Source organism: Phalangium opilio, unplaced genomic scaffold (assembly GCF_054372755.1).
Source record: "Phalangium opilio isolate 3A_F unplaced genomic scaffold, DU_Popi_V2 ptg000089l_1, whole genome shotgun sequence".
Taxonomy (NCBI): domain Eukaryota; kingdom Metazoa; phylum Arthropoda; class Arachnida; order Opiliones; family Phalangiidae; genus Phalangium; species Phalangium opilio.
The window spans coordinates 4,961,304-4,976,318 of NW_028324194.1; the positions used below are offsets into that span (position 1 = coordinate 4,961,304).

Here is a 15,015-nt window from a genome sequence, read left to right on the forward strand (position 1 = left end):
GAGAGGATAGTGTTTACATGGCAACCCTGTTGTGTATATGGCTTTGAACATATAGGGCATACAGTTGAGGAGTAGAAAATTGGGCCTTTACAAACACGTAAAGGTAATATCCCTCCAAAGTTTTATCTCTTCATTTCCCGTTTTTCCCCAATCGGATGATTTTAATGTGTACAAGTATATCATTATTGGATGTAAAATGTCGTCTGATTTACAGTATATTTGCTATGCTTTGTATACTGCTTTAATATTTCATAAATTTTAACTTAAGAAACATTTCCATATCTGGGTAAATAAGTTTGTAAGTAGTCGTCTTGACTCGGAGAGGTAATATTTTGGTTTTCCCAACTTGTTTTTTGTCAGTTGCAGTCTTGTGTAACTTCCATTTTTAAACAATGTTCTTTCAAAAATTACAATCCGAGCCCATTCCAACTTGGCAGACGAAGGGGCAGACGACGTTTATTTGACCCGGATATACATACAACGCCATAACGAAAATAAGACCCGCCTCTTCTTTCATATCCCTCCGTCACGAGTAAGGTGGTCGTGGACTTGGACGCGCACCCGAATAACCCTGTTACCCATTCCGTCTTAATAAAATAAATCTATCCCTGCTTGCGCCAAAAAGTTGGTCCAACTCAACCACATTAGTAAAAAACAAATGAAATTCAATTTCCAATTTTAATCATATTATTAAATCATCGAATTATATATTTTTTTTATTATTATTATTAGTACATCGTAATACACTTTTGTTACTTGCTTGTGTATATATAAGTATAAAATCATCGCTACGGTATAAGTGTATATATAAATATCAAATAATAGTTGGCTTTGAAAATTCATTTTAAATCACAAAATAAGATATATTGTTTCTCCCTTCATGGTTTCTATAGCTTTCAATATTTGTGTATAAATTTAAATTCTTGAAACTACATTGTCTTTAACTTTAGATTTGGATGTTTATAAGCTTTTCGTTTATGCTCTCGCCACTTCTCATAATATCAATTAAAAGGAAGTTTCCATCCTGGCAATATTACGTTCGAGGTATATTTTACTTCTTGGCAAAAACTATTGGAAAATGTAAGTTTGATTTTAATTTCTAACGCATGGTACAGGACAATCTAGAATTGAAATGAAAGTGCTATATTAAAAAGAACTACAAGTGCTATTGTAGTCCCAAATTGCATAACAGCATAACAGTTACAATTAGTTCAAGGTGAATAAATTAATATGTGTTAATGTCTGTACAATTATTTCTTTTAAAGCTTTAACTCTAGAAAGTGTGAAATACAAAATTGGTTTTTTGATGTTGTTTTTCGATATGCCACTTGTGGTTTTGATCAACTTATTCTCTGGAGCGATTTTGGCCCAACTGACTTTACCCGAAAAACCGGTGTATTTTGAAACGTTGCACGACATCGTTAACCATCGTTCCATTGAATTTTACTACGGAACAACGCGTCTATTGATTTATTCACAGGTTTGCACATTTTAAGTGAAGTATCATGAATGTATTCTTCTTAACCATGACGATAAATATCTAATTGTACTAAAGGAAAGTTCAGATAACATAACCTTGTACCTTAAAAGAACACCCTTTTTCTAAACATCAAAGGAAAAATATTGAATAAAGTGAATGATCTCTAATTAGCATTTAATTAGTCTTAAAAACGAGGACTACTGCCCCATCCGCCATTGCTTTTGTGGCGTCTGCTAAACTGAACCTACCTTACCCCAGAGCTGTGCTAATTAATTAGTTAGCTAATTGAATTTCTAATTAATTAGCAACATTTACTAATTGAAAATGGTAATTGAATTTTAATTACCTTAGTGCTAATTGAGAAGTAATTCTAATTAATTAGTATGAATCGGAAAGGTAATTATCTAATTAAAATTTAATTAGATTTAGGATTAACTAATTAGCCAATTGGAATTTCAATTAATCTTTTACGCCAATTTGTTGTAAAAAAATCGAGGAATTAACTCATGATTCATCTATTTGAATAAGAAAAAGCCTTATTATATCAATGAGAAAGCCTTAGTGCTCCTCTAAATTTTTCAGCTCCTCAAATATGAGAGAATACTAGTACTAGTAGAATATTTCGTAGTAAGCAACTGCCAAATTTCGAAATTTCGACTGTTTTACCTACTCGAATTAATAGCAGTGCGCATGTATTTACTACTCAGGAGTCCATTATAGGCAAGAAAATGAAGAAATGAGACAAATTTTAACATGATGGAAGGCTCGAGGCTTGTCTCATTTTTCGTGAATAATTCACGGCTTCCCTACCCGTTTTTCAATGGCATTGAAAGATTAAACTTTGCATTACCAAAGTACTAAATCCATGGGCACTTTTAAACTTTTATGTTTACTTATGGTTTCTTTTTTACGATAATTAGAAAATAGTAATTCTAATTAATTAGTTTGATAAATAAATGTCTAATTTCTAATTGAATTGAATTAGTTTCTATGTCTAATTGCTAATTGGCTATTTAATTAGTTCATAAATATTTCCCTAATTGCTAATTCGCTAATTAATTAGTTAGTTCAAAAATATTTCAATAATTGCTAATTGGCTAATTAATTAGATCAAAAATATTTCCCTAATTGCTAATTGGCTAATTAATTAGTTCAAAAATATTTCCCTAATTGCTAATTCTAATTCAATTAGTTGTCAGCTAATTAGCACAGCTCTGCCTTACCCTTACCTCTCTCAGCTTGTGAGAATTCAACCAATTCCGTAAGGGTAAGAGGTTCGGTTTAGCAGACGCCGCTAAACCAATTTCGGATGGGGCAGTAGTCTGTTGAATATATCGTTGCGGTAACTAAATTCTAATTATAATAAAACTGGTAGTGGCTAACTTATAAGTAACTTCAACTGGAGTTAAATATTATAAAAACTTTATTCGTCACGAGAACTCTTATGACATTGTCAATTATTAGCAAAGGGAAAATATTTACAAGCTAAGCTCATTAAGTACTGACAACTTAGACCTGGTAACTAACTGATAACAACTGGTAACTCATAACCGATGACAACTGATTTTCTATGGTAGCGTTCTTAGTTTATATACAGAAGATAAAAAAAACTAAATCTATATTTTTTATGCCCGAATAGCGATAAATTTACGTTTACGATATTTTTTACATTATTTCATTTTTTAGATTTAACAAATTCCCCGCCGATGAGTTTTAGAACTCATCCAAACAATTACTGAGCTTCTAATAAATATAACAATTGAATTGGTCTTCTCATATATTGTCCATTCCCAAGATGTATACGGCAAGCTCGAACCTTGTTGTCTCGGCCACGGAACACTTCTTCGATGAGGGCAGTTTTCCAAAATGTCCTCGGTGTTTTGTCCTGATGTACCAGAACAAGGTCCCCTTTTTTGAATTCTTGACCTTCGGGTGGATTTCGGTACTGATGAATGGATCGCAGCTCAAATATACCTCGTTTCGCCAACGATTCCAAAAGTTGTCCAGCAGGGATTGGCGGTACTTCAGTCTCCTTGTGAGATCTTGCTTCGTAGAGGATATAGTTTCGAGTGGATCATGGATTCTTGATGGTATAGCCATAAGTCGCTCGCCGACGAGAAAGTTGCTGGGACATAGCGGTCATGGTTCCCCCGCATCGTTATAGCTAAAAGTCAGAGGTCTGGAGTTAATGACCGCCTCTGCTTCTGTAAGGATCGTCTGGAACTCTTCGGATGTTAGCAGCGCCTTCCCCAATACTTTCTTAAGTGCACTCTTGACCGATCGTACCATCCTTTCATAAAATCCGCCCCACCAGGCAGCCTTCTCGACGATGTACTTCCATGTGACCTGGTGGTTGGCTAGGTACTGGTCTGTCTTTGGTGATTTGAGATTGGTCCAGATTTCTTTAAGATCTTGCTCGGCCCTCTTGAAACTCTTTGCGTTATCGGAGTAGATGGTAGTTGGTACTCCTCTTCTTGACACAAATCGTCTGAAGGCCATCAGAAAGGCTTCAGCCGTCATATTCGATACCAGTTCCAAATGTAGCGCACGAGTAACGGCGCATGAGAACATCGTGATGTAAACTTTGGTGGATTTATTTTTGCCGGCCTTCACGTACACCGGTCCTGCGAAGTCTATCCCAGAAACGCTGAATGGAGGTGCTTTTGTGACTCTGTCTTTAGGTAGTGGCGCCATAGTAGTCGTACCCGGCTTCACGGTGAGTTTTTTGCAGATAAAACAGCGATTGAGTAGAGTCTTCGCCACTTGCCTTCCACGGGTGAGCCAATATTTCTCTCTAACAGCAGCCAAGGTGTCTCGTAAACCAGAATGCATAAGTTGGCTATGTTGAGAAAGGATAATTAATTCTGATAGTCTGTTTCTTCCCATTAGTAGGCACGGATGTTTTTCGCAATACGAAAAGTTGGTCTTCTGTAATCGTCCTCCAAGTCGGATCAACTGCTCCTTGTCCAAAATTGGGTTCAGAGCTGATATTGGGGAGCTGACTGGTAGCGCTTTTCCTTCCTTCAACAACGTCAGTTCTTGGTGAAAGTCTTGTGACTGGGCCATGCGCACTAATGATCTTTCAGCTCGTTCGAACTCTTCTGCGTTGAAAGCTCCTTTTCTGATTTCCTTGGTTTTGAACGCCAAATGTAAGCCATAACTCTCTTTGCTTTCGTGAGAGAGTTGTATCTTGAAAGATCCATGAGCGGTTCTTCTTTGATGGTGACATTTAGCTGAGTGACTTCTGTATACTTGGTACGAGACTCTTCGGCAATGGTTTCCTTCGGTAGCTCTTCCATCTGTTTGATTTGCCAATGTTCCTTCTCGAGTCGTAGCCATTCTGGGCCTTCCCACCAGATCTTGCTCTGAATCAGACTTTGAACGGTACATCCCCTGGTCGGTAGGTCTGCAGGATTTTCCTTGCCCTTCACGTGACTCCAAATGCTGGGCTCAGTCAGTGATTGTATTTCCGCAACTCGATTTGCAACGAAAGGCTTCCATTTTATAGATTTTCCTCTGATCCAATGAAGCGTGATTAAAGAATCCGTCCACATGTATATCGGTATTTCTTCTTGCAACCAATTTTGTTTCAGATATTGGGCCAGACGAGCTCCGACTACTGCTCCCATTAATTCGAGACGTGGCAAGGTGATTCTTTGTAGCGGGGCGACTCTCGTCTTGGCGGCGATAATTGATACGCTTATTTCTTCGTCTTCTCGTACATAGCGGATGTATGCAACGGCGGCGTAAACGTGCTCGCTGGCATCACAGAAAATATGGACTTCTTTTTCTTTCACTTGAGAAACGCTGAGGCCATGGTAATAATGTCGAAGAATTGCCAGTCTATTCAGCAGTGATAGTTCCAAACACCAGTCCTCGAATCTTCTTGTCGGTTCGATTGGTAACGGATCATCCCACTGCACGCCCAACTGCCAAAGTTCTTGAAAGAGGGTCTTCATCCTGACTGTGAATGGCGCAATAAATCCTACAGGATCGAATATTCTTGAAACGCATTGAAGAACGCTTCTCTTGGTGTTTTTGCGTGTGGTGATGAATTCCAGTAATGGTCGTAAATCGAAGATTAAGGTATCCAATTTCGGATTCCAGGTCAATCCTAAGACCTTTTGTGTTTCTTCTGATGTCTTCGGTCCAAGCGTAGTTAGAGTTTTTGGATCTACGCATTCGCCATCCCATCTCGACTGAAGTTGACTTGAATTCGTTTGCCATTTTCTGATATTCATCCCAGCAGTTTTCATTAGGTTTTTCGTATCTACTGATATCGCATAGGCGGTTTCGTCTTCCGACGCTCCAGATATTAAGTCATCAACGTAAAGACTGTTCTTGATCAATTCGCAAAGGTCGGCCTTTTCATCTTGATGTTTCTTCAGATGATGTTGGATCGTTGCTGATAACAGAAAAGGACTCGACGTCACTCCAAACGGTACTCTCGTAATTCGCCATACTTCATAATTATCTTGTCTAGGATCGTCCTTCCATAAGAATCGGACGGCATCTCTATCGGGTGGTGAGAGTGCTATCTGAAGGAATGCCTTTTCGATGTCGGCGGTAAATGCGATCTTGTGGTTTCGGAATCTGAGAAGGATCGACAGCAGTTCTGGGTTTAGATTCGGCCCTGATGAGAGACAGTCATTGAGTGACAATTTTCCCTTGTCACTGGACGATGCGTCGTAAACTACACGCAACTTGGTGGTATCGTGATCGGCTCTGATGACTGCTTGATGCGGCAAGTAGTAAGTAGGGTTGTTGCTACTCCGTTCTGGTGAATCAACTCTTTCGATGACGCCTTGCTCCCTTTGTTCGTTTATAACATCCTTGTATTGAGTATGTAATACGGGGTTTGCTCTGAATCTGGACATCAGACGGTCTGTTCGTTGTTTAGCAAACTCATAGTTATCCGTGAGATTATCTCGTTTTTCATTCCATGGTAGGCAAACTTCGTATCTGTCGCTTATAAACTGGATCGACTTTTCGAATTCCGACTTGATACCGTCATCTGTGATATCGTTGTTTCCATTGTCCGTAACTCCCATCGCATCGAGTTCCCAGAAGGCTTGGATCTGTCTTGATAACTGACTTTCGTTATTGATGGCTATGGTCATTATGCTCACCATATTAATTCCAACTGATGTCGTCGTCGAAATTGACGGTCCATGCATCACCCATCCAAAGATTGTTTCAACAGTTACAGCTCGTAGCTTAGAATCCAACGGCTCGGTCTTGCCCGTTACTACCGTCCAATAGCTGTCAGCACCAATCATCACTCCAATATCGCCTTGGGCATCAAAGCCTTGATCTTCTTCATCCGCAATTTCTAGTCCTTTCTCTCGTAACTGACTATTGGTATCTCTGCATGGAATAGCGATGAGCGAGCTACAGATGTTGGGTGACTCCATGGCTTCTATTTCGACCTTTCTTGTTGGATCTCTGATGTTCTCCAAGGTAATCTTCACAACTCTTCTGACTATGGATGTTGGTTTATCTTCCTCGAAGCCGTACGATGATATCGTTTCTTCTCGCATGAAAGGTAATTGCAAGTGACGAGATAATGCTTGATTGACGAACGTCCCTTGAGCTGCACCATCAAGTAGACATCGGACTCTTCTACTCTGACCCTTGTCGCCATATATTTTCACTTGGGCTGTTTGCAGATACACTGTTATTACTGCTGGAGATGTCATGACTGTCGAAAGGCTGGAGATTTGTCTTGAGATTACTTCTGACGATGAACATTCGTTTTCCTTGTTGGCGGTACGTTCCTCTGTACATAGACTTTGGTGATGTTTCCTGTTGCATCTTTTGCACACTTCAAGTTTTGATTTCTCCCAACAGCTTCTCGCAGAGTGTCTGGTCTTGAGGCATATGAAACATCGTCTCTCCTTCTGAACAAGTTGTAGCTTCTCTTCGATTGGTTTGCTACAGGACTCTGGGGTGTGGCCTGGATCTTGACAATATAGGCATTTTATTACAGTACCAACACTCAGTACCGCTGCTGATGCGAGCCTTCCTTGTCGCTGATTGTTTAGATTCTGCCATGGTTTTGACTTTTTCTTCTCCAGGAATGCCCTTGAACTTGATTCTCTGTTGTTTGGCGTGTCGTCTTCTTGGAATTCTTGAACTTGTTCTCTTGATTCCACCTCGTCACGTAAATAGCCCACTAAATCCATTACGTTCCATTTTTGACCTTTCTTCGACCGTGAGAATGACAACATGATGTCTTGTGGTATACGTTGCTTCAAGACTGTTCGTAGTAGTTGTCCATAAGACTCTGATCCAACTTTCAGCGCCTTCAAACTGCGAATTTCGATTTCCAAGGTGTCGTAGAGCCGTCTAAGTCCATTAACGTCGCTCGATTTTTTTACGGCCTCTAGTTTCAAAAGATTCCCCATATGCCGATCTACTATATCTCCCTGATCTCCAAATCTTCCCTTGAGAATGGTTATAGCTTCGTCATAAGTCGCTTCAGTGACAGCAAGGCCTTGGATAGATCTGGCTGCTTTCCCTTCTAGGTAAGACTGCAGGTACGTGAACTTCTCTACCTTGCTGAATCCTTGGTTGTCATGTACTGCAATTTCGTACTGGCTCCAGAAAGCTGTCCACTTGGTCTTCTCGCCGTTAAACTTTGCCATTGTTAACTTGGGTAACCTCACTGAAACTGGTCTAGCTATTTCTGTGTCATCGCTACTTGCGCTACTTGTTCTTGACCGAGTTCTCCTGACTCGTGTCTCTCGACTCTCTTCGATCTTTAGCTCGATGCGTGTCCTGCTCTCGCTAATCTTGTCCATGAGTTCCAGTGATTCTTGAACATCCTTGTCATAATCAGCTTGCACTGTCAGTAGGTCTTGAATCTCGTGGTCGGCTTCTTGTAAGCACCCTTGCTTTTGCACTAGACGGTTCAATGAAATTCGCAACTTCACCGCATCAACTGGGTCGGCCTTCAACTCGTCGCTGGATTTCTTGATGAGATTTGTAATTGACGTCTTCAGAGTTCCACGTTTTCTCTTAAGTTTTTCCAATGGATCCATACTAGCAGTTTACTTCCTGATTTCTTGTTACCACAGATTTTTCCCGGATTTTCGGCACCATTAATTTGTTGAATATATCGTTGCGGTAATTAAATTCTAATTATAATAAAACTGGTAGTGGCTAACTTATAAGTAACTTCATCTGGAGTTAAATATTATAAAAACTTTATTCGTCACGAGAACTCTTATGACATTGTCAATTATTAGCAAAGGGAAAATATTTACAAGCTAAGCTCATTAAGTACTGACAACTTAGACCTGGTAACTAACTGATAACAACTGGTAACTCATAACCGATGACAACTGATTTTCTATGGTAGCGTTCTTAGTTTATATACAGAAGATAAAAAACTAAATCTATATTTTTTATGCCCGAATAGCGATAAATTTACGTTTACGATATTTTTTACATTATTTCATTTTTTAGATTTAACATAGTCCTCGATTTTAAGACTAATTAAATGTTTATTATTTTGTAATAAGAGAACATTTTTTAAACTATTTTCCTTTTTTATTTTGAAATGGCTGTTTTTTTTAAGGTGTTAGGTTGTGTTACCTTAATTTAGATTAACATATAAAAAATAATAGATATGAAAACCCCGCCTTCTCTTTTACAGGGTGAAAATTAAATTTTAATTTAGATATTTGTGGTTAACATGAACTATCAATGATTTAATTAATGATTTTGTGCCACCAGTCATAACAAAAGTTTACAAGTTATTTTCCATAACTATGACACTTCGTAATGCTAGAGACTTACTGAGAGTTTGTTCGAGAACGAGTCGAGAAATGACTACACTCGGTTTTGCAGTCCATCATCCTATTTAGTCTGTACTAAGCCTTTGACAGCGCCTCACCAGGCGTTTCTTTACTAGAATCTTTGACTTTTCACCTACGTCACTTCAAGACAAATTCTCAGTAGTCAGTGACAAACTTATGGAACATATCTGCTGAACTTATTGTCATATCACAATCACATAGAGACGAATCCGTTCTAATTCCATTTGTCTCTTTTCAAGCAATCGAGTCTATTTCGAGAAAAGAGCGTCAAAGCCAGGTTGTTTAACATAGCAAAAGAGATGAAGTTGACCAATGACGTTGACTACGTCTATTCTGTTTTGGATAAAGTGAAAGCGGGCACAGGCTGCGCAGGCGTGGACTTGGAAATTGTGGCTGCATTTATAAGTTTGTTAGATGAATGCGATAACTTCAAGGAATTTGTTCATCGTTCCAAGTCTTATTTCGCCATTTCTCCATTAACAATGGTCGTCGGTAAGGCAACCGATCCCCATGTGAAGGATATTTTTCACAGAATGTAAGTTGTCTCGACATTTGCACCATTCAATGGTAAAGTGTTTGAATGAATAGAGTAACTTAAAAAGAATTGCGGAAAATTTAATTTTTCAAGCTTAAGCGAGTCTTTTTTTGTGGATATTATTATCATCAGAAGTCCATTAAATTAGCCCAGGAAGTAACCAAAAGCGGGGTTTGGGGCACCCCTCTCTTGTGTAGCAATACTGAAGAAGGGCGACACATTCGCCACCTCGCGATAATTTTTCTCTGAGCTCCGGTTTAGGTGCGACTCGTACGCCAAAATTTGCCCTATTGAGAGAGAAAAAACCATTGGCTGCAAATGAACACCATTGCTCTAAAGGGACCGGGAAACGCCCCCTTCCACTGTAAAACCGAGCCCACTTTAGCATAGAAACGGGAGAAGGGATGGGGGGGGGGTGAATTTAGGAACAGTCAAGGTCATTCAGTTTTTTATGACTCTTCATAAACCTATTGAAAAAAAAACTATTTAACGACCGTGGCCGTTCCTTTTTTTATTTTTTTATAAAGCAAACAATCTACCCTTTGGAGATCCAGCGTTCATAGGCTGAAGAAGTCACGCCCCGCTCACGTCAAGAACGACTTCCTAGAGAGGACCTCGAGATTTCTAACAGGGTTAGGAAATTGGGAAAAATATAACCCCCTATCCAAGGAGTTAGAAGGAGTTCTTACCCCAGCAGAGACGTACGCTATATCAGCTATTGTAATTGTTTACTTCCTTGGCGAATTTAATGGACTTCTGCTTTAGCTAAGGCCTCTAATTTATCCATTTTTTTAATTAAATACCGTCTATGAAAAACATTAGAGCACCACACGAGGGCCCTTCGCCGTAAAAAATGTAAACACCGTCCCCATCGACATTTCATTTCGACGCGCCTGCTTCAGACGGTTGTAAAAACGAGAGTCTAAAACGCGCACTGTCTTATTTTTCCACTTTCAAGGACAAATTGAAGTTGTATTCCGAGTAATTCTTCCCCCATTTTTAGCGTCCCACCGGACCTAAGCCGTTATACAGTTAGCGCTCCTATATCAGTCTGGGAAATAGCACACTTCTTCTGGTCCAAAACCAGTTTATTAATTGCTTGGACTAGTTTTTTTAATTCAAAAAGTGGGGGTTACAGGTCCTCGAGACCAGTTTGTTAATTTCAAATCTATAGGAGAACAAAGGTGGGGACCAGTTTATTATTTAGGACACTAGGGGCGGGGTCACTGGTCCCAAGGACTAGTTTAAAAAATATCTTTATTTCCCAGACTGGCGCCTATCTCTCTCAGATTTCACATCCTTCCTCCCTCCATCATCCTTGATTTGGCCTTACTGCGCATGACACGCCGATGACGCTTCCACAATTTCCCTCTCTCTTCGAATCCCCCTTAAAACATCTAATATCCCTGTTATTACCTATTTTAAACTCGATCAAACTACACTTAAACTCTACATATCCTTGCAGGTGTCTGTACATGTTTGAAGGTTACGTAGTCGAGCAGCGTAAAGAATTGCAAGGCTTCAAAGATGAAAAATGTTTCAAGCCCACTTTAACGAATACGGAGCCTTTAAAGCCTCTAAACTTAAAAAATATTACATTTCCACTTCTCATCTTAGCTGGAGGATACGTTTTATCTATCTTGTGTTTCGTGTGCGTTTCTATCAATAATTGTATCACAGGAGAAATGTAACAGCAGCAGGGGATAATAGAAGAAGGATGACACTGTATCCTCTTAATGCTTTAGTTATGTAAAATGATTATTCCCAGGCCCACCCTTTTTGTTCGCTCTCCCGCTCATCAAACTTCAGATGGACACCGCACCGTGCTAGGGTGAATTCTATAACTGTTTGGTACTAAATCCTCAGATATCAACCCACAAAGCCCGTCTTGACATGAGACAAAAATCCAGAAGCTTGTCTTTGCCAAATAGTTAAGCGCATGGAGTAATGATGAGGGAACTATTTATCGCGTATGTGATTCGGTTTAGTAACCTTGCTCCAAACGTTCCGATATTGGGAAGAATGACGTTACACAAGTCACAATTACCCTACTTTGTGGTACACTTCTTTCGAAAATAAGTATTATATACTTCTGGAAACAATAAAAGTTACCCTTTACAGAACGTAAACTTTAATATACCAAGTTAAAGGTATGATAGAAATGAAAATAGTTAGTGTTAATGCACGTATGTCAGGAAATAGAAAATGTTAATGCACTTTAGTTAGAAAATAGAAAAGGTTAATACACATAAGTCAGTAAATAAATAAGGTTAATGCACATAATTCACTAAATAATCAATGTTAATGCACATAAGTCAGAAACTAACTAAATTTAATGCACATAAGTCAGAAACTAACGAAATTTATACATCCGTGAAACTTATCTTACCATTTCCATCCTTTAATTGTGTCTTCCCCTATACATTCCTTAAACGTATCTTCCCTATACATTTCTTTAACCGGAACAGGAAAATAAGATCGTCTCGTTGAATTGGTCGCGGGACTAATTGGTCTCACCGATTTGGTCTTGGGACCATTTGGTCTCGTGATTTTTTGGTCTCGTGATTTTTAGGTCTCGGGACTTTTTGGTCTCGTGATTTTACGGTCTCGGGACTATTAGGTCTCGTGATTATTTGGTCTCGGGACGGTTTGGTCTCGTGATTATTTGGTTACATAATTCGTTGCCACCTTTTCCAAAACAATGGTCCCAATAATTCGTTGCCACCTTTTCCAAAACAATGGTCCCAATAATTCGTTGCCACCTTTTCCAAAACAATCGTCCCAATAATTCGTTGCCACCTTTTCCAAAACAATGGTCCCAATAATTCGTTGCCACCTTTCCCAAAACAATGGTCCCAATAATTCGTTGGCACCTTTTCTAAAACAATGGTCCCAATAATTCGTTGCCACCTTTTCCAAAATATTCTCCTATTAATTAGCTGGCAATTTTTCAAAAATATTCTCATATTAATTAGCTGCCACCTTTTCAAAAATATTTATATTATTGGTAATAAATTGTTCGTGCTAAGAGGCGGGCTTTTCATACTCTTCTTACCTCCAAACAAGGTTGGGTTGGGTTAGGCTAGGTTTCGTTAGTTTAGGTTCGTTTAAGTTAGGTTGGATTAGGTTCGGTTAAGTTAGGTTGGATTAGGTTATGGTTGGTTTGGTTTGAATGGGTTGGGTTAGGTTTGGTTTGGTTAAATTTGGCTGGTTAAATAAATGTTGAAAGGGTGATAAGTTTTTTTAAACGAGAATTTTGTGTCCAGAGACCAATTTGTCCCAAGACCCAATTGTTCCGGGACCAATTTGTCCCAAGACCCAATTGTTCCGGGACCAATTTGTCCCGAGACCCAATTGTTCCGGGACCAATTTGTCCCGAGACCCAATTGTTCCGGGACCAATTTGTCCCGAGACCCAATTGTATCGAGACCCATTTGCCCCGAGACCCAATTGCATCGAGACCCATTTGCCCCGTGACCCAATTGCCCTGAGACCAATTTGTCCCAAGACCAAATCGGCGAGACCAAGACGGAGAGACCATAACGGCGTGACCAAATTGTTGCGGACCGTCCTTAAACATATCTTCCCCCATACAACCCTGTAACCATATCTTCCCCTATACATCAATTAAACGTATCATCCCCTATAGGACTACATCCCTTAAACGCATCCCTAAAATATATAATATTAGGACCAAAAAGGAGAAATAGGTTTAGGTGCTCTAACAGGTTAGGGTTATTTCTGACACAATAGCAATTTTTGGCACACTTTCTTAATGAATTGATCTAAAATACTTAAACATCATTGATTGAAATAAAAACCTTGGAAGTTTCTTGATTAATAAATGTTTGTTATTTTAAAATTATTCCAAAACCTATCTTCGCTGTAATCTTTTCAGTATCGCTTGTCTCAATCGCAATTGAAAATAAAAAGCAGTTTTTATGAGTAGCTAACCCCAAAAAGTTAAATTTACAAAGGGGCCTCAGGTGATAATAGATTTTATTTTAAGTATAGCCCCAATAAGGCTTATAATTATTCTAGTTCATACTTATTCACAAGGTCACCCTTGCAGAGAAGTTCCAGATCCTTATCATAATTATATGTAAATTGTAATAAGCTCCATGGTTGAATTCATTTTTCAAAGTCCATTTTTATTCCCAACACTCCACGACCTTCGTGTTGGACCTTGTTGGTCAAACTAAGAAACGCCTGTTTCCGTTTTAAGGCAGTTTAGACCTGCTTTAGATATAACATAAGTTTATAAAATACGTTCCATAAGTATGACACTACATATACAAGTTCGTAATGCGAGACTTACAGCTCGAGCCAGTTCCAGAATTGAAGTCCTACACTCGGCTTTGCAGTTCATCTTCCTGTACAGTTTAGTCTGCATTACTAAGCCATTGAAAGCGCCTCACCAGGCGTCGCTTTACCTTGAAGAAGAGAAGAATGGAGTGGAAATCCCCATGTCTATAGCGTTGCCTCTGTACCCCTACCTACGGCACCGTAGTCCTCCCAGCATCCTCAGCGGATAGGTAGGGTCGTACCGGACGAAATTGTGTAGGACGCTCATTCAATTTTAAAAATAGAATCTAGTTCTCATACAAATAAAATGTCGCTACGTGGCAGTACTTATCAACCGCCTACCAAAGGGTAGGGGCTTGCGCGAGGTACACTGGGAAAGTTACGGTGCCGCAGGTCGCCCATCATCATTTTCAATCCATCTTACCTCCCTTATCCCTGGCTACGTCACTTCATGTCAAGCTCCAGTTTGTAACCAGTGACAAACTTATGGAACATATCTTATGAACATATGGTATATAAGTTATCTCGCTCCAAACGTAGTGTCCTTCGAATGCAGTAGCTATAAACATGCACGTTTAATGAAAGATCACACGCGATAAAAATCAATGCGAGAGTTGAAAGTACCAACGAAGCAACATGTACATACAGCAACTTGCCTTAATTCCGGTCACTCGCTTTTAGATTCACGGCGTTCGTCATTTATAATATGGTTGAATATAGAACGTCTTCTGGTTAACTAAACCTACATTGTACGTGTATGTATTTAACGCACGTGGATTTTTCTTGTTTTTTACACCAAAATATCTTTGCAGCAACCATTTGTTGAAAAAATCTCGCGAATAACAGCTCCCATAAACCCAAGCCTATCGATT

General features: G+C 39.3%; 2 protein-coding genes and 1 long non-coding RNA gene across 3 annotated transcripts; all 3 read right to left on the reverse strand.

Annotated features, from left to right (window-relative positions):
- Positions 1-3,619: 3,619 nt before the first annotated feature.
- LOC149647137 (uncharacterized) lies at positions 3,620-4,546 on the reverse strand. The gene has a single exon (XM_089849603.1). The coding sequence runs from the start codon at positions 4,544-4,546 to the stop codon at positions 3,620-3,622; it is 927 nt and encodes a 308-aa protein (XP_089705729.1).
- A 5-nt stretch (positions 4,547-4,551) lies between these two features.
- Positions 4,552-8,523, reverse strand: LOC149647138 (uncharacterized). Its single transcript, XM_089849604.1, has one exon. The coding sequence runs from the start codon at positions 8,521-8,523 to the stop codon at positions 4,552-4,554; it is 3,972 nt and encodes a 1,323-aa protein (XP_089705730.1).
- A 5,297-nt stretch (positions 8,524-13,820) lies between these two features.
- On the reverse strand, positions 13,821-14,410 carry LOC149647139 (uncharacterized). The gene is made up of 2 exons (XR_016371796.1): positions 14,157-14,410; positions 13,821-14,077 (listed from the first exon to the last, which is right to left on the reverse strand). It is a non-coding gene; the product is annotated as an uncharacterized LOC149647139 (long non-coding RNA).
- Positions 14,411-15,015: the final 605 nt, after the last annotated feature.